The following is a 22,840-nucleotide window of genomic DNA, read 5'->3' on the forward strand; positions in this document are numbered from 1 at the left end:
GTGCCATGATTTACTTCAAATCTCCAGTAACAAAGGCCTCTGATACCAACATCAATTTACCATATCCTTGCCAACTGAAATTTTAGTCCAGCTCACATAATGTCAAGCTTTACAAATATTACCCTTAAAGCCCCAAATATCAAATATATACTATTTGTTCTGCAGTAACTACAACTGGAGACAAACTGCAACCTGAGAGCACCCAACTGAAGGCACATCCTAGAGATGTGCAGCCTCAAGGACACACAACAGGAAGTGTCAGGAGTTCTCAGCTGAGCACAGGGACAAATTTCCTCGGATGATGCTCTTCAGCATCATCAGCTTTGAGTGGTGGCAAAAGAATTCCGTGAGGAATAAAACCATAATATATGATTCTGTCATAAATGAGTAAAGCCATGAGGACTGACCTGGACTGTGTCCTGTTGAGGATGCATTCCTTCCAGACACGGTGAACCATTCGGTTGTGGAATTTTGGAGTAATCTTGCTTGATTTCTTTGGACTGTGGACACTGACTGTGCCCTCCTGCACAGCTGAGTGGCTGAGGCTGCTCTGAGAGCAGCCACTTTCTCCTGCAACAGAAACAAAGCATTCATGTCAAAGCTGTTCTTCACAGGCACAGGGGATGTTGTTTCCTGGCAGTCCCTTGGCAGGGTGCTCACACTCCCCAGGGAATGCTCAAAACACCCTCACAAAATACATTTTAAAGGAATTTGAGGTAACAAATATGGCACAAGGTTGTATCAGGTACATGGGCAATACTGCACCCCATGGGATGCAATATGCTCTGTATATTATACATCCATATATTATATATCTATATTTTATTTATATTTTATATATATATACACATATATATATTTATACATAATAAATGGAGGTATTTTAGATAGCCCCTAAAGCCCTGGACTGAATCACTAAGTAGTGCAGACAGAGCTTTTTCACAATAATTCTGGATGTTCAACTAAAATTTATATAGTCTTTGGTGAGTTGTTTAAAGATTAAATTTACTATAGTATAAATGGTTCTAAAAGCATCTATTAAGAAAACTAATCATTTATGTAGACTATTTCAAAGTAAGGATCAGTTCTTTATACTCAATAAAAAACCACACTGAAAAAAGAAAGGATTAGTGTGATCTCTGCTCTGGAGCCAGGCTGGGAGAGCTGGGGGGGTTCACCTGGACAAGAGAAGGCTCCAGGGAGACCTGAGAGCCCCTTCCAGGGCCTAAAGGGGCTCCAGGAGAGCTGGAGAGGGACTGGGGACAAGGGAGGGAGGGACAGGACACAAGGGATGGCTTCCCACTGCCAGAGGGCAGGGTTGGATGGGATATTGGGAAGGAATTCCTGGCTGTGAGGGTGGTGAGGCCCTGGCACAGGTTGCCCAGAGAAGCTGTGGCTGCCCCTGGATCCCTGGAAGTGTCCAAGGCCAGCTTGGATAAACTTGGAGCAACCTGGGCTAGTGGGAGGTGTCCCTGCCGATGGGGGGGGGGGGACAGGATGGGCTTTAATGTCCCTCCCAACCCAACCCATTCTGGGACTCTCTGCTATTTCTTTATAATGTGCTTGAATTGAGACACCAGAATCCAAACCTGCTCTGCTGAAGTTTTACAACTGAGAAGCACAGAAGTTCTCAGCAGCTGATCATCAGTACATATAATGCACATTATTAACACAGATGTGAGGCTCTCAGTATGTGGTATCTGTGTTGATTATGGAAGAGAGAACAAACAAAGACATCACCCCAACACACTGAGAGCCTGAAAACCCTCGGTTTATGCTCTGCCCTTCCCTTCTCCCTGCCTGTGCTGCAGAAGCCATTCCAGGGATTACACGAGCAGACGTTCCTTTCCCTCCCATGCCATGTTTTTGTTTGGATCCCTGAACTCCAGCACCCCCACCCTGCCAAGCCCGAGCTGCGGCAGCAGAGGGAGCTTTGGCTCCGTCCGGGCTGGGGCTGGAGCTGGAGGAGCCAGGAAGGATGTGCTGCATTTTAACAAGGTCAGCTCAGTGCACAGAACACTTTGTCCTCCTGCCTGACGCAATGCAAGCGCTGAGGGGACTCACTGCTGCTCATCCCTGCAGCCACACGGGCATCCTGCTCCTCTCCATCAGCTGACTGGCAAAATACAGCTTTTAAAGCTGTCCACAAGCTGCCTAACCCTGTATCTTCTTTGATTCCCCATGTTATAGATTTATTTCTCCAGTTAGACCTTCCCTGGTTATCTTTTTGTAAAGTCAGGCCCCTAAAACCCTGGACTTGCTGAGGCTTGTGGCTCTCACCATGTATTTCCCTGGGTTTTAAATGTTCTGTAACATTGGGAACTTGACAGGTGATCAAAAACCCAGGTGGAAACTTCAGAATTAACAAATCCATCCTCCTTTGGCAAAGGGGGGGAAGGAATGTGTGTATAAAGACAACCATAATGTGCATACAAACAAACATCCTGTACTCTGCTAGAGAATCCCAGATGCACCATGCATGGCAATAGCAGGAGGAAAATAAAGAAAAGTATGATGGGAAAATATGGTTAAAAGAGACCTGAAAAGATCATCTAGTCCATTCCCTGCCTCAAAGCTGGTTTAATATATTTGACTAACCTGTTTCTTAAAAACAAACACAGAAAATTCCCCCAACAAACCCCCAAAACCCATCACCCCTCTGCTGATGGAACTTCTGTAGCCTCTCAACAGCCAATTCATTCCAACACTTCATTATCCTTCCTCAGAGCAAGTTTTCCCTCCTGTTCAACCCAGTTTTGCTCTGCTCCAGTTTAGGTTCATTACATACTGGTTGCAGAGGAAAGCCTCCCCTTTGATTCTCTGAAGGCTGTTACACCATCTCTCCTTCAAATCCTGCTTTTCTAGACTAAACAACCTCAATTCTTTCCATCTTTTCCAAACTGGACATGGCACTAAACCCACATTTCAACTGGTACTGGGCAGAACTGAAGTGTTACTCATGTGCCTCAGGCTAACCCAGTTTATTTATTCCATTTTCTGATTCTGGACTGTGTGGCAGGTTTTTTTCAATCCATTGCTCCAGTTTTTCAATGTCTTTTAAAATGGTTTTTGATATAAAATAAAGGGATCCTTTCATTGCTTGCTGGAGAGGCACCCCTGTGATAGGAATTCATATTGCCCTCAAACAATAGCAGAGATCAAACAGAAGCTGTGACTGCCAGATTGGACAACAAGAACACTTTTATATAACTGATAGTTTATAAATATTCAGCAAGAGAATCCCCCTTGTGATATTGTACAAGTTGAAAAATTGAAAAATACAATAGCACATTAAAACATGCATCAATACTTGAATAGAGACTTATTTAAACATTGATTGTCTTGCTTCAGTTTGTTACTAATTAGCTTTTTGCTTATTTTAACTACCAATTCCTCTGAAAAACACTATTCCAAGTGAATTTACACCTCACATTCTGCATTATTAGCAGTAAATACTAAATACTTGGTCTTCATCTGTAGGCACCATTCATGGTGTATCCAGACATGTTTTTCCATGGCAGTGAAGTCAACAATCACTGTTTTTCTTTGGCTTTGCATCAAGATTCAAAGGTTGAGAGAGCTGGGGGAGGAATTGTATCAGTGTATACAAACACCTGACAGGGAGAACAGACAGGATATAACCAGTGGAAGGGTAAGAGGGGATGGGCATCAACTGTAACACCAGGAATTCCATTTAAACTTTGTCCTGTGAAGGTGGAAACCACTGGAACAGGCTGCCCAGAGAGGCTGTGGAGCCTCTGTCCTTGGAGATACTCAAAACCTGAGTGGACAATGTCCTGGGATAACCTCAACTGCCTTGTAATTCTGTTACAATGGGAAGTCTGTAAAGAGCAAGTTCAGAAGATAATCTACACAGGAAAACAAATAATTAGTTGTAAAAATACCTTCAAAACATAGTCTGCTTTCACTTCATCATGGCTAAAAATCACATAATTTCTTTTTTCTATGTCAGCTATTTTCTTCTTTATTATCTTAGAAGTTTGCATTCAAACAGATGCCTGACACCTCTGTTCCTGAGCTCCCATTTGAAATTGCAGTTCTGAATTGGTTACAGCATAACCACACTGAGAACCACTGGTAATCTTAAGGCCCTGTCTGTATGCCAGGTGCTGACAGGGTTAGATATTCATTGTCACGTCTGAGGAAGCACAGAATACACACATACACTTCAAGTAGACGAGACATTAAGGACCTAGCACCTCACATGCCAAGCACTTGGATGGCTGCTGAGATCAGAACTACTGGAGATCCACGGAAAAGGACACACTGTGTGCCCACAAAACATGGAACTGCCATGCAGGACTCCATGTGCCATCTGCACATGATGCCAGCCCATGCCAGACCTCCTTTGGGAAGCCCAGCTCCTTCTTACCCGTTCCACAGTCTTAGGAATTCCTTTCCAATGGCCTTTAATCAAAGCTCAGCTGTGTTGGGCAAAAAGAGCAGCTAGAATTTGCAAGTTTTTATTATACCAACATAAGTGCTTAGTTAAGTGCTGAATTTCTAGTTCTTTATAAAAAGAGCTACCTACTCTTGTACAGGATCACAGAAAGGTTTGGGTTGGAAGGACCTTAAACTCATCTCATTCTACCCCCTGCCACGGGCAGGGACACCTTCCACTAGCCCAGGTTGCTCCAAGTTTATCCAACCTGGCCTTGGACACTTCCAGGGATGGGGTAGCCACAGTTTCTCTGGGCGACCTGTGCCAGGGCCTCCCCACCCTCACAGGGAAGGATTCCTTCCCAATATCAAACCTAAATTCCCCCTCTGCAAGGGGAAATTCACTGTGCTCTTGTACCACAAAGAATCAACACCCTCCCAACAAGGACACCAACACTTCATAAACCAGCAAATTCTGCCTAAACCACTGTCAGAATCCAGGGTCTCAGGTCTTTGCACCACTCGACAAAGATGATGCACTCACAGAAAATGGAGCTTAACTGAATTATCCAAGCCTGGTTTAAACATGTGTCTTCTTTGGGGGCGTTTTAGGCCTTGGCTACAGAGAAAGTTCTCCCCTAACTTTCAGCCCCCTGCCTGCCTTTCATGTGCCCCTGTTCACACCCCAGCCCTCCCTGCCCCAGGCTCAGTGCTCACCCAGAACAGCCTGCTCCGGAGAGGTGGGGGGAGTGAGTGGCATCCCACAGGTACTGGCAGGATCCTTCACGCTTCCCAGCCCCTGCTGACCCACATTCCCGTGGCCCCCGGCACTGGCAGCGCTCTGTGACACGGGGATGTCACTCTGGGAGATGAGAACAAAGGCTGAAGGATACACCATCCTCACACCACCTGCGGAGAGAGGGAGGGAAAACCACGAGTCTTAAACACAACTGAGCATATCCAGCATTCTCAGCCACTTGCACTCGTTTCCAACGTCAATTTGACAAAACTTATCATGTGAAATATGAAAAGAGCTGAGGAATTTCCATACTAATACACATCTAACCCTCTGCAACCAGGACTGAGCCGAAACAAGCAGCTCAGGACTGTGAATAATAGCATGTGGGATACAGGGAGTACAAAAGCTTGAGGCAAGATAACTAGTCAGATGTTCCTGTGTCAAGAGAGCTACAAGAGAATATAGGAAAATTATAATGGCTGGTTTTGATTAATTAGATTTTTTTCTCCCCCTCCCCAAATCACGAGGAGGAAAATATTGAAACTCACCAACAATGACTTCGACTGCCACGGGGAAATCGTTGTCATAGCCCAGCTCCTCCTCCTCTTTCATGCCTTCTTTCTTCTTCAGCACCATGGGGTAGAAGTACTGCCACTCCTCCATCAGCTTCCGCGTGGCCGGGTCTGACATCTTGTAGGACTGGCCCGTGAGGGTCCCATTGAGCCCATAGGGACTCACCAGCACTGCAGAGGGACAGACACAGCCCTGCAGCAGCTCTGGGGGGGACCTGCACCCCTGCCCAGCCCCAGCCAGCTGGGAACACAGCTCTGCCCTGTGGGACCTGCACCCCTGCCCAGCCCCAACCAGCTGTGGGAACACAGCTCTGCCCTGTGGGACCTGCACCCCTGCCCAGCTGTGGGAACACAGCTCTGCCCTGGCTCCTCTCCTCCCTCTGCCCGGACAGGGAAGGATCTGGCTCCAGGGGCAGCTGCTGCAAACCCAGCCAGGGTGTGAACCTAAACCTGCACTGGTCCTGCACGGCTCCCCCTCAGCTAACAAGGGACCTTTCTGCAGTTCAGGCCAATAACAATTCCCACAATTAATGGATTTCCACTAATTCCAGAGTAGTGAAGCATCACTGTGGCAAAGGGATGAGTGTGCATGGAAGGACAGAGGACAGGAACACGAGTCTTCTTACAGATCCCAAGACATGAAGAAGATGCAGTCACAACAAATAAGGAAAGCAAGTTGTTCAACAGCAGGGATTTCCATCCACACTCAGTTTTGCTTTTAGCCATATTTGATTTGAGAGAATCACGAATTTCGCTCACTGGAATAAAATCTTCTATGATTTCAGTGCCTGAGCCTCTGTCAAAGTTTTACACTTAGAAACAAAATGTTTTTCAATAAAGCTTCTATAAATTAAGATCTCTATAAATGCTCATTTTATATGTCTCTGGGTGTGGATTTTTTTTACTGTATGTTGAACTTTATAAAGCTTTCTGCTTTATTTGCTTTGAAATTACACTTTCAGGCTGTAGCAAAGACAGCCTAACTCAATGACTCAAAATCCTGAAGGGTTTGGGGTTTTTTTAATGTAGAGCAACACAGCAAAACTGCATCACGAATTTAACAAGCCATTAACTGAATTCTGTAAAATTCTAATTTCTTACACTGGCAAGTAAACAGTCACGGATACTTCAAGTTTTTCATTGTTCCTGATACTTTTTCACGCCCTTTTTTAAAAATAGGTTAGTAAATAGTTGACTGGATGAATGGAAAGCACTCCTAAGTCAGATAAGCTCAGTATTTGTATTCACGTAGCACTGAAGCTTCAGATTTGAGCCCAGACATAAAATCAAGTCAGTGCACTCACTTCATTAAACAGTAAGCATTTTTAAACAAAAAATGATTCATTTCTTTGCTTTCCTTACTATAAGAATGTACCTTTAAAACCCGTGTTAACAGGTAGAAACCGCTGGAGAGCTCCCACACCATTGGCTGGGTGTTGAATCCTAACAACTTTTTTCCTTGCATCCCCAACTTCCTGAACAGAACCTGACCCTGAATTCCAGAGAGCTCCAAGGCCAGGTGCCATACCTTGGAAGGGTGAGGGGGAGGACTGTGCCATCTGGATGTGCTCCTCCGTGATCAGGTAGATGGGCTGGTGCTGAGCGATCTCCACGCTCGTGCACACGTTGCTTTCCCCGTGCAGGAAGAAGGTGAAGGCACAGGACAAGTGTTCACTGCAAGAGAAACGGCTCCATTAGCGTGGAAAGGAACTCTGGGCAGGCTGTGACTCCAAACACACCCCCTCCTGTCCTGAGGCTCACTGCTGATTGATAATCAAATGTGACAGAACGATCTGTCACTGCACAAATCACTGACAGTGTTGGCAGCTGCCTCAGAGATGTGTCTTCCTACTGGTTTGAAATGATAAGTTCATTACAGACAAATGGGATTTTAACCAGGAGTCAAGCAGTAAAAATAGGGGTCTTCAGAAATTCCTCTAAGTTCTATTCGAGTTCTATTCAAGTTCTAATTCCAGTTCTAATTCCAGTTCTATTCCAGTTCTAATTCGAGTTCTATTCCAGTTCTAATTCGAGTTCTATTCCAGTTCTATTCCAGTTCTAATTCGAGTTCTATTCCAGTTCTAATTCCAGTTCTATTCCAGTTCTATTCCAGTTCTAATTCGAGTTCTAATTCGAGTTCTAGTTGAGTTCTAATTTGAGTTCTAGTCGAGTTCTAGTTGAGTTCTATTCAGGTTCTATTCCAGTTCTATTCCAGTTCTATTCCAGTTCTATTCCAGTTCTTATTCCAGTTCTATTCCAGTTCTATTCCAGTTCTATTCAAGTTCTATTCAAGTTCTTATTTGAGTTCTATTCGAGTTCTAATTCAAGTTCTAATTCGAGTTCTATTCGAGTTCTATCCAAGGGAATAAAAAGGGGAACCTGAAAGGTGTTTGCCTAATACCTCATGAGAATCTCCATTTAGGAACATAAAAGCACATGAATATTATAAAATGTTGACAATGGGCTAAGGTGAACCACGGATTGGCCACAGATTATCCAATTTAATGTGAAATGAGTGGTGTTGAAAATGTTCTCACTTCATTCTGCCCATAGAACAGCCTCCCATCACAGCAAACTATTTGCTTCAACACTCCTTGCCAGAAAGCCATGAGAAAAAAAGAAAACAAAGCACATTTGGTGCCTTTTATCATCATTTTAATGGAGTGGAAATGCTCAGAGCTGCAGTGGGAAGCATGCAGCAATGTTCCTGTCCAGTTCAATAGCTGTGCACAGTTTGAGGGGTGTTGGCTTTGGCTCTGGGCCATCCTTGGTGGGACCCAGGTTTTAGAGACAGCTCTCACTCCCTTCAACTCTAACCATCTAACAACCTGTCCTCGCTCCTCTGTGAGCCTCAAGTCCTGCCACCGAAAAAGGCACCAAGGAAATGGTCAGCTCAGCAAAATCTGGAGAGAAAAATGATTTAACTGACAGGTGACAACTGCACTTCCTTGGTGCTGCCATTCTGGATTCTGGAGTATGCTGGAGCAATAATTGAATTCCATGAAATAAAAGGTTTCATTAGATTTCAATTTTCACAAGGGAAAGAAGTTGCACCACCCACAGTGTTGAAGAAGTAAATAGATTCTTAATTTACATGAGGAGGGAGAAAGGGAACAGGACATGGGACAAAATGGGTCACAGATTGCAGGTATTTCTATCCAGCTGCCTTGCCCCCAGAGGAAAAACAAACCAATTCATGTCATAAAAACCCCTGAACAATGGATTTCTGCACACACAAGAAATACAAAATTAAAGCAAAGCCCAACTATTTAATCAAAGCCCATTAGTTTCCTTGCACAGGATGATAGCCTTTAACATAAAAAAAAGTCTTAAATAAAAAACCCCATGAGAAATCTGGCCTAAGATCAAGTGGGGATCATGTCTGCACAGAGTCCACAGCAGCAGGTCGGCCTTTCTAAAGCAGGGAGCAAAGCTATTTGTCAAGGAGTTATTTTCAACCCCTGCCTTTAGGATATTACAGAAATCCTCTGGATTCTGCAAGCTGCCTACAGGGTTTGACTGGGGGTCTTGCCTGGCTATTGAACTGAAGAGAAAAAATTGCCTTTTGGGACCACACAAGGACCCTTTGGAGCGTCCTGCAAAGTGGTCTGGCAGGAACAAACCATGTAACATTCACAGCTCCCCATAAACACTGTGAGAACGAGAAATACACACAAGCAGGGGCTGAAAGACAAAAGATTCATGTTTTTGGAGGGAAGGGAATGCATGCCAGGACTTTCAATGGAGAATCACCCAACACCAGAATTAAGCATTAAGATCAGAACGTTAGTCTGGGAGTAAAAGTGTATAAAGCTAATTGTAGGGAAAAAGGCACACAGATACAGTATTAGCCCATTTTGCTTTCCTGCAAATAGGCCAGATTAAAGAATAATAGGAATGAATATTCCCGCTGATGCCCAGCAATAAATACCTCACTAGTGAAAGATGGATCATCTCTAGCACTGAATCCAAACTAAATCAGGCTCAGCTCTAGAAAGAGCCCAACAAAACTCCATCACTCCAGTGTTTGTTCTTTTCAGAGCAGAGCTCCTGGAGCTGCTGTCCCTGCTGGCACGAGCACTCCCTGCCCAGCAGCTCAGACTATCCAGCCCCAAGCCCTCTGTGTCCTCCCTGGGCTCCCCCACCCGGCTTTGCTGGAGAAGCAGCAGTGACAGCAGAGTTCAGCTCCTCTGGTTCCAGTCACTGCCATAAGCTCAGCTCTCAGGACCAAAAAAAATAAAGATCAAGGCCTGGGGACTTCCTCCATTCCTCCCAAGTCCTGGCAGATCCCGAGGAAAACGTTTACTTTGGTACCAAAGCGGAATTCCATTCCAAGGAAGCGCTGTCAGCACACTGTGCTGATCCCGCTCTGGCATGTGCTCCCAGCCTCTGACATTCCTGCCTGCAGCACAGCTCCCAATTCCTTAAATACCAGGCTGCACAAATCACTCTCACTGCAAATGGGAGCCAGATCTCCCAGCAAATCCAAGTGGAGAGCCCTCCCCAGGCTCAGAGCAGCCCATCCTTCCACACAGCCCGAGCACGAGGCTTGACCCAGACCCTGCTTTGCTCTGCAGCACATCCAGACACCCCTCAAACCTCCAAAATCACACACATCATCCAGCTCCTCACTGGAGCCTTCCACCATCATCAACACCCAGCTTTCCTCCCAGATCCACAACCTTTGCACCAACAAAGGCACCCCAGAAACAGCCAAACACAAAATGCAGATCAGACCGGAGCTCCTAAGGATGGTCAGCACCACATTCAGACTGATTTGATATTTTACTTTATTTACATTTCTTTCAGCCTGGTTCAAAAACTGAGGCTGACAGGCTTTTGAGAAGGCTCCCCCACTATCTCTGGAGGTTTTTAGACGCACTCATTCGTGTATTAATTCTGATCAGATATTCAAAATATCAGAAACCACCAGCAAGGCACATGGGATGGCTCCAAACTCCCTCCCCTGCTCTACAAAGTCACTTTGACTTGTCAGTTCATACCTGTCCAAGTACCATCATAAAAAGGTCACTAATTTGGCACAGCTGCACTGTCCATTCCCTTTGCATGTATGAATGACTTACACAAGGAACAAAGACTGGTCACCATCAGGGTTTTGAGTCCAAACTGTGACCCAGAGGAGAGGAAGAAAGGACAGAAGTGTGAGAAGCAGGTGACCCTGCTGAGCAAGGCCCCAGCCCTTCCCGACCCAGGGGGGACAACGGGCCATATATTCCCTAGAAACAGCTCCAAATCAGAAACCTGGACCAGACTGAAGCATCTAATGCACTGGGAAAACAAATGTTGGGGGCATTGAAATTTAATTATTTATGCCTTGGGTGTGGTATGAAGTGCAAATGCTCAGCCAGGTCACCGGGAATTCCTTTGGAAATACATTTCAGCTGGATTAATTCAGTATAAACCCTACTGGGATTAACCCTACCAGGGAGAGTTTGAGGGTTTGAATTTCTTGCTCTCCTTGGCTCTTTTCAGGCACACGGCCAGTGCCACCACAGACAGATTTTCCATGAGAAAATCTCAACACAAACTTAAGCGAGGCCTGCTCTTCTCATCCTATTTTATAAAAATTAGAAACATTTCAAAAGACTGCACATCTGTGACAGTCCCCTGGTCACACTGAGCAGGAACTGCCTCCTTTTTTACAGGTGTTTTCTCAGAAGCCTTTCCTCCTCTTTCCAGGTGCCTGATGGTCAGGATGGTCCATCAGTCAGGATGTCACTTTTCCAAATGGAATGTACACAATATATACAGAATATCTGTTATTTATCAGGGCTGAGGTGTGACAAATGCTGAGCACTGTGCTCTCCAGCCAGCACAACACCTTGGCATACACTTCCAACAATATTTCCACTGCGTTCACTGAGACTTACATGCTAAAATGAAAATAATTGTTGAAATAAAAGGACAGAAATACAAAGAAATAGCAGTGTCACAGAGCTTTTTGTAATAAAAGAAAAGATCTGTGTCCTTCTCCTAAGAATTGCAGGGATTTTTTTCCCCTGTAACACAGAAGAACCTTCAAATAAAGTGTCAAACCTTCAATTTGGCACCTAATCACCTGCAGCTGCCATCAACTGCTTTTCAGCTGTTTCCTCTGGGATCTTCATTACCTTAAATAACTTTGGAGATGCCTAAAAATGCAGCTGAGTCCCCTGTCAATGTGATATTTAGGACTTCTCATAATCTTTCTGAATGTCAATCCCTCGGTTACTATAAACGACTTGAAGAAAATAACATTACATTAAATTTGCTCATATATAAAAAAATCAGATGAGGATTAGGAAAATCTGACTGTGTTTAACCAGCACAACGTTGGCAGGGAAAGGAGAACATCTGATGCATTCAGATATTGTTTCCAGTTGTTGGGAGGTTTGTATAAATACCCACTGGAACCTGAGTCTGAACTCAAACTGTAAAGAGATTATTTTTAATCACCTCCATGACAAAAATGCCAACTTAAAATTGAGTTTGGAGTGTAGGTACTGAAGCACACCTGTGTATAAAGCCAAACTGAACCTCACAACAGATTTTAAAACACATGACAAGTGTGGAAATCAATTACCTCAGGAAAATAACAATAAAACCTGCCAGTAACAATTACTTTGGGATCTGGCGGAGAAGAATCTACAAAAAACCTTAACTGAACATAACCAATTTTTTTTTCCCTTATCAGAGGGACATTTGAAAACAGTTTCATGATACGAATTTTATCATTATTATTATTTTAATGACTGGAATCATCCCTGCCATGCAATGCACAGTTTCTAATCTTGGTTTGTCCCAAACACTGTGACCTCTTTACACACCTGGGAAGTGCAGTGAGAACCTGATGCCAAGACTGACAGGGAAAATTCCTTGGAAGCACATGGTGAAAATTTGAGAATCCTGTACTTGTACATATTCATCCTACTTTTAGAACAATTTCAAGATGAATATTTTTAAATATTTATTTCTCTACAGAGGAGGTTGATGTCCCTCCCCTGCCTCTGGGCTGCTGGCAGCCCCTTGTTCCTCTCCTTTATTTTATAAGCAATTGTCCATAAAGCCACTGACTCTGGACAATTAATTATATTTTATGATCAATAAATTGTATGGCTGCTCTAATTCTCCTCAAAATTAAGGCTGGGATCTGAAAGCCCTCAATTCAAAGTTACCCTAAAATAGCTTTATTAAGCCTGATCCCAGAAAAGAGGCAGCAGCAAGGCACAAGCATTAGGAAAACAGTCACACCAAATCACTTGTTTGATGGGGACTACAAAAAAGGGGGCGTGAAAAGGCAGGTTTGGAATGTAAGAGTAAGTGAGAGAATAACCAAATAATTTCCTTTAAATCTGACTAAAGCAACAGGACAGGTCCCAGTGGCATCTGGCAAGAGATGGCAGCACCTGGACACCCCAACACTCAATAACACTCTTGAAAAATTAGCAATCCAGGATGAAAATCACCTCTTCTTAAATCATCTGGACATAAAAATCCCTTGGTGAAGTTTGAATTTGAGCAAGCTCCCACAGTGGGATGGGAAGAAAGGCTTTGATGGCAGAGAAGTCAGTCAGAAGAGCCTCTGCTGGAGGGCAGAGTGGCCTTAAATCCTGGGCAGTGCACAGGGGAATTCTCCCCAAGTGAGAGGAATGATGGACCCTTCCCGTGCCCAGAACTCCAGCACATTCCTCCAGGATGGGCCATGGCCCAATTTGGGAGCTGCAGGGACAGGCAGCTGTGGCAGCAGGGAGAGCTCCCTCACACACTCCAGGAGAGCAGAGAGCACCTGGAACTGAGACTGGGCAGCAAATGGAAAAGGCCAGGACACATTCTCTGGCCTTTAGGGGAAATCACACGTTCAAAAAGTTAAAAACCCCCAGCTCCCAGAAAGGAGGCATTTCCACAGTGATTCCCAGGCGTTCCCTGGGAAGAGGGCTGGCTGCACTGCTCCCAGGCAGGCAGGAGATCCAGGAGAGGCAGCGGGAAGAGAGTAGGGCCTGGCTGGTGTGACGAGCAGTGCCCACAAAGTCTGATAGGCAAGATATTCCTGTGGCATTCCTTGTGCCTGTGAGGAACCCACAAAGGCCCCTCTGCCCACCAGCTGGGATCTGAACCCTGCCCAGGCTGGAATCACAGTGAGTTATCCAGAAGGACAGCTCTGGGAGTTCACAATATACATTTGAGAATCACAGCACAATTGGGAACAGGTTTTGCAGACACCACAACTAAACCAAAAATGAAAGCACTTCCAGACACGGCCAGTTCCAGAGTTTTCTGGATGCAACAGCCTCGCAACAAATGGCAGGCAGCACAAAATCCCCATTCCTGCCCTGGGATGGAGCCCTCACAGCCGGGGTCTCTCTGCTGTGGCCTCGCACAGACCCACACTCAAATATGGGAAACACCAACCTGGAAACTCTTGCTGCTCTGTCACCCCTGGAAACTCCTGCTGCTCTGTCACCCCAAACACCAACCCCTGCCCACCAGAGGCTCAGTGCCACTCTGGATGCAGCATCTTCTCTGAGCTGGAGCTGCAGACATGGCTGGGCACTGCCTGCCTGCAGCTGGAGCTTGTCCCGAGGCTCAGGGTTGTTCCAGGGCTAAGGAAGAGCAGCTGAACCCAGGTGTGGCAATTATTTTGCTCTATGACAGGGTCTGAAACATCTTTTCTTTGTGTTCCTGAGCAACAGTGTCACGAGGGACATTGATACTTGGTGACACAAAACCAGCCTGGATTTCTGTCTCAGCTCTGCCCCAAGTCACTAATCTTTGTATGGCACACAGTGAGAACATAGAGGCCAAGTTGCAGATTAAAATCGTCTTGTTTGGCAATGATTCCTTGTCTCTTTGTTATCTCTTCCTCTCCCCAACCTCAAAGAAATAAAAAGAGGGGAAAACATCAGTTCCCAGAATTACCAGGCCTTTTAATAATTGTATTTATAAACCCTTATGTTGTCTCACACATCCTGTTGGATTTATTTTTTCATAATGTATGAGATGTACACGCAGAAACTTGGTATAAACACGACTTGCCCTCAGTGTTTTGGCAGTGGTGGAGCAAAGCCCTGAGGTCACAGTTTCCCAGCACAGCAAGCACTCAGATAACATTATCTCCACACTTGCTGTGTTACAGACTTGTTATCTCCACACTCCCTCAGTTGTCACCAGCAGAGCCCCCTGCCAAGGCTGGGACGTGGCTCACCAATGGGATTCTCCCCCGATCCCATCTCCAACAAGCTCCCATCCTTCCCTCAGCCCAAATTTAAGGATGAGCTGCCAGCCCAGAGGGACACTGGGGTTTGTTCTCTGAGTGCAGAGGGAACGTGTTCTGCACTGACACCCACCTCCTTCCCGCCCTGAAACCTACACTCGGAAAGAAATCAGTGTATTTTTGCTGTACATTAAAGCAGAGTTTAATATTTGGCTTTTATGAATGGATAATTTGAATTTCTAAGGAGCTTCTCCAGCGTAGTGGCATTGTGAGAGTTCCTTCCACCTACAACTGTGATCCTCACTGAGGTACTTCACCACAACAGGGGAAAATCTCCCATAGATATTGACAATAACCCCCTTATTTTCTATGTCAGTGTTGCATGTTGAGCATGGAAATTCATTGATTTATTTATTAGCTGCACATGTGCATTTAATGTGACTCGTTGAAATACGCTGTTCTGAGCTAAAATTGCTTCTCATGACTTTTAAGATGAACTGAAGTAATTCCAAAATACACAACACTAAATAACTAAATCAAGCAGGAGGCTGCCATGGCCACTGCATTGTATCTGTTTTCTTTGCTCTTGGTATCAGTTAATACCAAAGGCAACATGGAGTAAAAGCAGGAAGGCTGAAAGTGCCTGGATAAAGAACATTTATCAGAACATAATTTAGCAACAGATGGCACAAAGAGTTGGTCAATACATCTGATAATAGAAAAATAAATCAGTTGAAGTCAGGGTATGGCAGTGCAGGTTTTGGGTTCACATTTCATGCTGAAAATCCAACACATTCAAAATGGCTTTAGATGGTTCCTGATTTACCTCCTGTGGGATAGCACCTGTGGATCAAACTGCAGGGACCCAACAGCTCTTCTGAACAAAACTTCTCAACATTTAAGACACATCAGGTTGGAAAAAATACCATCTGCAGATGAGCAGATAAACAGAGGTAATTTCCCCCCAAGAGAAATTCAGATCACTTTAAGATCTGATGTGCTAAACCGTAATTTTTTAATAAAATCTGATTTTTACTGAATCTAATCAATAGCAGATAAAACTGACCAAGGAAAAAAGGGCTTGTGGAGCTCTGAAATAACATTTCTGCAACGAAATCCCAAGCAGCATTCCTCCCTTGGCAGAGGGGTGGGAAGTGCTGCAGTCAGCACTGTGCCACAACGTGGAGCTCCAGGCACTAATCATTCCTCAATGCATTTGGGGTTTTAGCATTTGTGCTGCACTCCAGAACAGTGCTGATTTACAACTACAACTATTTTGAATTATTTAAAATGGGAGCACCAAAAAAGTGGTTCTGCAAGTTTACTGTATTCATCAGGAATCACAATTCTTTGTGGTGAGACACTGGATCCTGCCCTGTTCAGAAAGCACAGGAGTCGGTGTGACCATATTTCTATTGCAGTGCAGGATATAGACTTTAAAACACAATATAAAGCCACACCAAACAAGAAACATGGAGGTGATTAAAGTTATTTGCAGGTTAATGCCAAAACAAACACACATTTTTCACTGGAAATTCCGAGCTTTCTAAGATGTATGTCCTTAAAAATCAGGAACTTGCTTATATTTGTACCAGTACTACCAGGTATTCTAAAAACAACAGCACCAGCTGGTGACAGCTACAAAATGAATTATAATGAACTAGATGATTGTAAGAATAGATGCAATATTTCATGCTGAACATGCTCAAAACACCAACACATCAGGGAAAATGGCATATAAAGTTTCCCAAGTCCCTGCTGCTCTCACCCCTCTCTCCATGAGAGGGTTTGAAATGGGTCCTCTGGAAAATCCATCTCCGTAACAGATCTAATACTCCTTAAAACAGGAATGCAGGCAGAGAAGCTCCTGTATTCACTGTGCCACATAACTTATTCATGGCTTACTCACAACACCAACAAGTTACATGTTAAGTTACATGTGGAATCTCCAAAAAAAAAAGCCCTCTTTTTGTGCTGTTGGTGCCAGCATCTTATTAAACACCACACGGGCACAAAATCACCTCAGAACTGTCACGAGCAGTTGTGCTCTAGAAACCAGCACTGAAAAAGGATCCTGTTGAATATTAACAGCCCCAAAATCCAGACCCAGCCTGCCTGGCGCTGATGGAGCTTCGCCAACCAAACGATGCCATTTTTTAGAGCCTGAGGCATAAACTGACCTTTTCTCAACAGCTCAGCCCTGCCAAGTTTAAACCCTGGGTTTCCTTCCACGTGGGCTTTCCTTGGCAGTTCTGTCAGGGCTAACACAGCCATCAGTTCCTGGGTCTCACAACATGAGCTGGATGGGAATGACTGGCACAGTTGGAAGGAGCCATCTGTGGGTCACAGCCCCACACGGAGCTGGAGCTTTGCAAAAGGCTTTCCCTCAACCCTCATAAAGATGCTTTCAGGAGTTAGGATATGATCCTTTCCAGGAATATTTGTGTCTTGCTGCCGTGGAATGGGCAGTTGTTGCATGCTGGGTATGGGTGGGCATTGATTTTATCCAAATTAAGCGAGCACAGTTTTCAGTCTCACCCCATAATTGCACTGGTTGTGTGTTAGAAGTCAGGTTAGTGATGGAATCCTGCTCAGCACACAAACAAAAAGGATATTAAACACACAGGTACGTGGGAGTATCAAACCACATCTTCACTGGGAGCTTCATTTTCATACATTATCAGTACTCCAGGAGTAAAGCCACGAGTGGTCAGAGTCCCTCAGTAACCACATCAGGCAATTCTTTCTTTTAATGTGTCCTTGTGGCACAGATTCAGTCAGAGCCACAGACAAGTCTGTCACCAGTCTTTGCTCTGGACTCTACCAGACTCCACACTGCACATTTTAGAAGAGCATTAACATGGGATAACACAGGAATTCTTCTATAACAACATGTCAAAAATTAACTAAATTCTGCCTCGAGTTACACCACAATTAGCTCAGAAAGCTAAAAATTTAATGCATTTGATAATTTGTTTTGCCTTAGAATGTCTTTCAGCTCCAAAGCCATTTGTTAGAAGTGATTACCCTAAATACCCCTGTAACCTGAGCTAAGCCCTGCTGGGTGCATTTTACAGGGCTACTCTGTGATTATGTCTGCAGCGCCTGAAAGGTCACAGCGTTTGTTTCTGTAACACACGTGCTGTTCTGTGTACAAATAACAGCTCTGAGTTCCTCAGGAACCAAACATTGCCTCACGTGGGAACCCCGAGCTGAGGCAACCACCACAGTGCTGTGCAAACCAGGCCAGGGAGACCTGAAAATTAAAAATAGGAGAAGAAAACCAGCTATCAAGAGCTCCACAACAACCCTAACTACAACAATTACCACAGAGCTGTGCAAACCAGGCCAGGGAGACCTGAAAATGAAAAATAGGGAATAAAACCAGCTGTCAAGGGCTCCACAACAACCCTGACTACAACAACCACCACAGAGCTGTGTAAACCAGGCCAGGGAGACCTGAAAATGGAAAATAGGGAACAAAACCAGCTGTCAAGGGCTCCACAACAACCCTGACTACAAAAACCACCACAGTGCTGTGCAAACCAGGTTAGGGAGACCTGAAAATGAAAAATAGGGAACAAAAGTAGCTGTCAAGAGCTCCACAACAATCCTGACTAGAAGGTATAAAGTATAAGAGGAAATAATACAGGAATGTGAGGTGATTCTCAGAGCAAAGCAGAGAGGAAGTCACTGCCACCTGCATCACGTGTTTAAATTGGGGAGGGGTTTTGTGCAGCTTTAAAATGAATTTGCCCAAAATCTTCACAGAGAATTCTACATAAATCCTAAAAATGAGGCCCAAAAATCATGCAAACCGAGATCTCATAAAGGACAAATGTTTCTTGCAATCTGTAATGTAGGTTAATGCACCCTTCTCCCCTTCACCCCGTGGAAGCTGAGTGCTATTATCCAAAGCAGCATTATATTAGATTAAGGCCACATAAAACCCACAGCAAACCCAAGGAGAAGAAGGGCCACACACCCTTTGTTGTCGTTCAATTCGCTGCAGATGAAATTCAATTTATCAGATCCGTTCACAGAGCAAGCACATCAACAGGGGGAACTGTGGTTACTCAGCTTGTTCAACAAGGAAGATCATTATTCTCAAGGTCTAAAAACTATTAATGCAGTTCTGATTTGTGCTTTTAAGCAGCTGCTTCCCACGGGCTCCTCGTGGGGAAAAGGAGAACTAAACACTTTATCCCAAGTTTTATGTCACAGATTCACACGACCTCAAGCAGAAATTCTGACTCTTCAGGTATTAAGCCCCTGTGCCCGTTTTTGTGAGGCAGTTTTTTGTTTCTCTGGCAAATCCACATCAGCACTGGGAGCTCTGCAGGGAACATGTGAGCTGGGGAACTTCTGACCATCTCCCACCAAAAATTCAATAATGCCAACTGCAAACAGCGTTTCAAGGTGCTGGAAGACTCGATTCCCCTCTGTGTTCATTTCTCCCCCACACAAACCCTTCTGCCATCTCTGCAGGATTACAAACCTATGGGAATAACCCAGTGTTTCCAATTACAGAACATGAGGAGATATGAACCTTGATGGAGAGTTTCAATATTCTCAGGACTTGCAGCTGAACTCTTAAACGTGGCAGGGGGACAGCACTACTGCAAAGGGAAAGAAAATAACTGTACCTTGACTGAATTAAAAACAACCAAATGTAAAATACCCCAAAACAAGGCAGCAAAGCCAAGCACCTCCATCTCCCTGCATTTCTTTGCACTGCACACCTTGCTCAAGCACCAAGGACTCAGCATAAAATGTCCTTCACACTTCCCTTGAAGAGCTCAGGGTTTAATGAGTGACACAGAACGGAGCCAGATTTCTCAGAGACCTGATCCTCATTCGTTTCACAGCCTGGTCTCACAGAAAATTTGTTCTCCTTTGCTGTACAGCCTGTAAAAGAGGCTGCAAAAGCTGTAAACACCTCCTAATACACCCTGAAATTCGTGCTCTAAGCCTGCTGCCAGCTGTCCTTTAGGAGGATGGCTGCACAAAATTATTTCACATGTGTCCATTATGCAGCATGATCACGATTAATGGAATAAATTTTATGATTCAAAACAAATTAAGCAACATGTAGAAAATTCTAAAGCCATGAAAAATGCATTAATTTATTCACTGCCATGCATTTGTGATCTTTCCACTTTCGGAGTACAGTTTAATTGACTAGTTTAGAGACCAATTAATCCCTTTACATTTAAGTCAATCACCGAATCCTCTCCAAATAATTTAGCTCCTCCAGGCTGCCTCCCATTGGATGTCCCTGGAGAGAGAGTGCAGTGGAAACAGGTGGCACACAAATCACATTTAGGAGGAAGACCTGCATTAGCAGGGATGTGAAGTATTAAAGATGAAGATGCACAATTCACTCAACCATATTCCCTCTCTGTTCTCCAGCACTGCAGCTCCCAAGCGTGTCCTGCATGATTTCTTTTGGAAAATGACAATTGCAGGTCCCACATCATTATGTTCCTTTTGGTTGGTTTTTAGCCCTCACCCACCTCTTCTCTCTACAAGCTTTCCCTGTGTCCCCTTCCTCTTCTACCTTCTGGATATATAAGTTTTACACTCTCATTTCTTAACTGGAAAGCCCAAAATTTCAGGTGCTGTAATAACCACCTTCTAGGATTAGTCTCCTGTAATTGGGACTCACTTCTTGCCAAGCACAGTAACTAGTTTAACAGATTTAGTCACACTGTATCACTGCACAAAGACCATAATTTCATTTCTTTATGAGGTACATGAAATAATTTGGTATCAAAACAGGGAGAGATGGATCCCTCAGCCAAGGAAATCATTACTCAGAGGGGTAACACAGACCCCAAACAAGTGACCTCCAGCACAACAATCTTAAGATGGGGCAAAAAATCAACATATTGAGGGTTTCTGCCTACTAAAACCACTCCCAATATCACAGTATTAGAACAGGATGGGATGTTTGGTTTTCCCAAAAAATAACACCTTGAAGGGTATCCCAATTGATGCAGGATTTCTCTATTTAAACAAGAAGGTAAATCTGACACGAGCCAAGGAGTTCACCTCTTCTATAAGCTCTTCTACAGCCAAGCAAAAAGTTTGAAAAGAAAAATTATTTTTTCTCCTGAAACCACAGGAGGGTCAAATAAATAGAAATGAAAGGAAAATATTATTGCTGTGCATCAGTCCAAGATTTGTTGTATTTTAAACATTTACACAGACATATTATAAACAAATTATCTGAAAACTAAAGAAAGTATGTTCCAAGAACACAATTCAAGAAAAATCATGAGAAGGGAAAATAATTATTCTTATACCAAAGGCAAGGTTTTGTGGTTGCAGTTCCACCAAGTAATCTTATGATATGACTTACAATATAAATTATTCTCTCCCAGTTTTCCCCTTGAATTAAGAACAAGTTTCTGTCTGAAAACGAAAAGAAAAAAAAAAACAAAAACCAACCCAAACACCACATGAAAACATTTCTGCTGTGAGAAGTATTTTACAGAAATGCCTGAAATCCCAATTCTGTGCCTCGGCAGGAATCAAACTCCAGCCAGGGATCTCCTGAGCAGCACCCACCCACCCACCCTGGGCCACTGACTGCAACCTGAGCACGAGGAAAAGCTCAGCTCCCTGAACTCGGTGGCCAAAGGTGAAGCAGCCACACTCAAAATACCTCTGCAGTGTTTAGACTGCACAAGGTTCACAGAACTTTCCTGCCAACCCCTAAAACTTCATTATTTCAAACGGGTCACTGAGACTTGGCAGGATTTTCCTCAAGGTCAGAGACATTCCCTTCGTGCTTTCAATTAAATGCTGCTAAATTTTGAGTGATTTATAGGGTGAAGAAAAAGTAAACAACCACTTCCCAGTTCTGGTTCCTCCTCCCCCTGCCCAGTAACTTGACAGCCTGCCAAAATTTCTGAACATTTAAACTCAAGTGTGTGCTATTGCTGTTCCCATCCTATTCCTGAAGAATCCAGGAACAGAGAAAACACAGGTGCTACCAGTGAAAAACGTGGGAGAAGGGAAATGAGTGAGACTGAAAGCACAGTGATATCCCTGAGCACAGTCTGCAGCTTCAGCATCCAAGTTTTTCCTGTCTAGCCTGGAGAAAACGTCTCAGAGCACAATTAAAAAATGGAACCACAAGAAAAGGAGTTGTACACCCATTTCCTCTGCTCTTGTTTTTCACATCAGCAAGAGACTCCTCAAACTCTGGTCTCTGCGTTGGCACATCTTCCAGAACTTTCAGACTGTCACACTGTACATTTGGTCATTTCATGGTATTTTTAGCACACATTTTTCTGAAAACAAGCATTAGCAAAATAAGCACTCATTGTTCATTTTTATCATTGTCTACCCTCTTGTCTTAAACTGTGACTCTTGGTCCTATGTAGGGCTAAGAGCTGTGATGTGGGAAACCATCCCATGCCATGGGCACTCTCACCCTGCACTCACCGAGCTCCCAGAGCTCTGATCCACATCCCAGCAGTGAGAGCACAAGTTCTATCCCACTATCCCGCTGCTCCAAGGGAAAGAGAGAAAACAGGAATTGCTCTTTTCCCCCCCCTGGCACCTGAAGACAGGCAGAGTGTCCATAACACTGTGTTTACTCGCCCCAGGAAGGGGGAGGTCGCTTCCTTTTGAAAAATTCCCGGGAAACGGTGGGATTGCTCAGCAGGCTGATTCCTATCAGGAAACACGGTGGGATTGCTCAGGAGGCTGATTCCTATCAGGAAACACGAGGGGGTTTTGGAGGGTATGGGTACAAGAGGCTGCACAATCCCAGCGCTGTTCCCCCCGGGATGCCAGGCCTCCCTCAGGCTCCGGGACACCCGTGTGCACACAGACCCGCCTCAGGTCTGAGCACAACCGGCTGCTGCGGGAGAGGCACTCGAATATTCCCGGCAAAAACGACAC

General features: G+C 44.4%; 1 protein-coding gene across 1 annotated transcript in view; it reads right to left on the bottom strand.

The window, feature by feature from the left end:
- Nucleotides 1–22,840, bottom strand: part of MED13L (mediator complex subunit 13 like) — a 179,660-nt gene that overhangs the window by 41,265 nt on the left and 115,555 nt on the right. The window contains exons 5-8 of the mRNA XM_027696888.1: nt 7,241–7,386; nt 5,689–5,883; nt 5,119–5,310; nt 408–570 (exon numbers count right to left, since the gene is read on the bottom strand). Coding sequence (XP_027552689.1) covers nt 408–570; nt 5,119–5,310; nt 5,689–5,883; nt 7,241–7,386 — 696 coding nt within the window. The remainder of the gene's footprint in view (nt 1–407; nt 571–5,118; nt 5,311–5,688; nt 5,884–7,240; nt 7,387–22,840) is intronic.

Source organism: Neopelma chrysocephalum, unplaced genomic scaffold (assembly GCF_003984885.1).
Source record: "Neopelma chrysocephalum unplaced genomic scaffold, ASM398488v2 Primary Assembly neopelma1_116, whole genome shotgun sequence".
Taxonomy (NCBI): domain Eukaryota; kingdom Metazoa; phylum Chordata; class Aves; order Passeriformes; family Pipridae; genus Neopelma; species Neopelma chrysocephalum.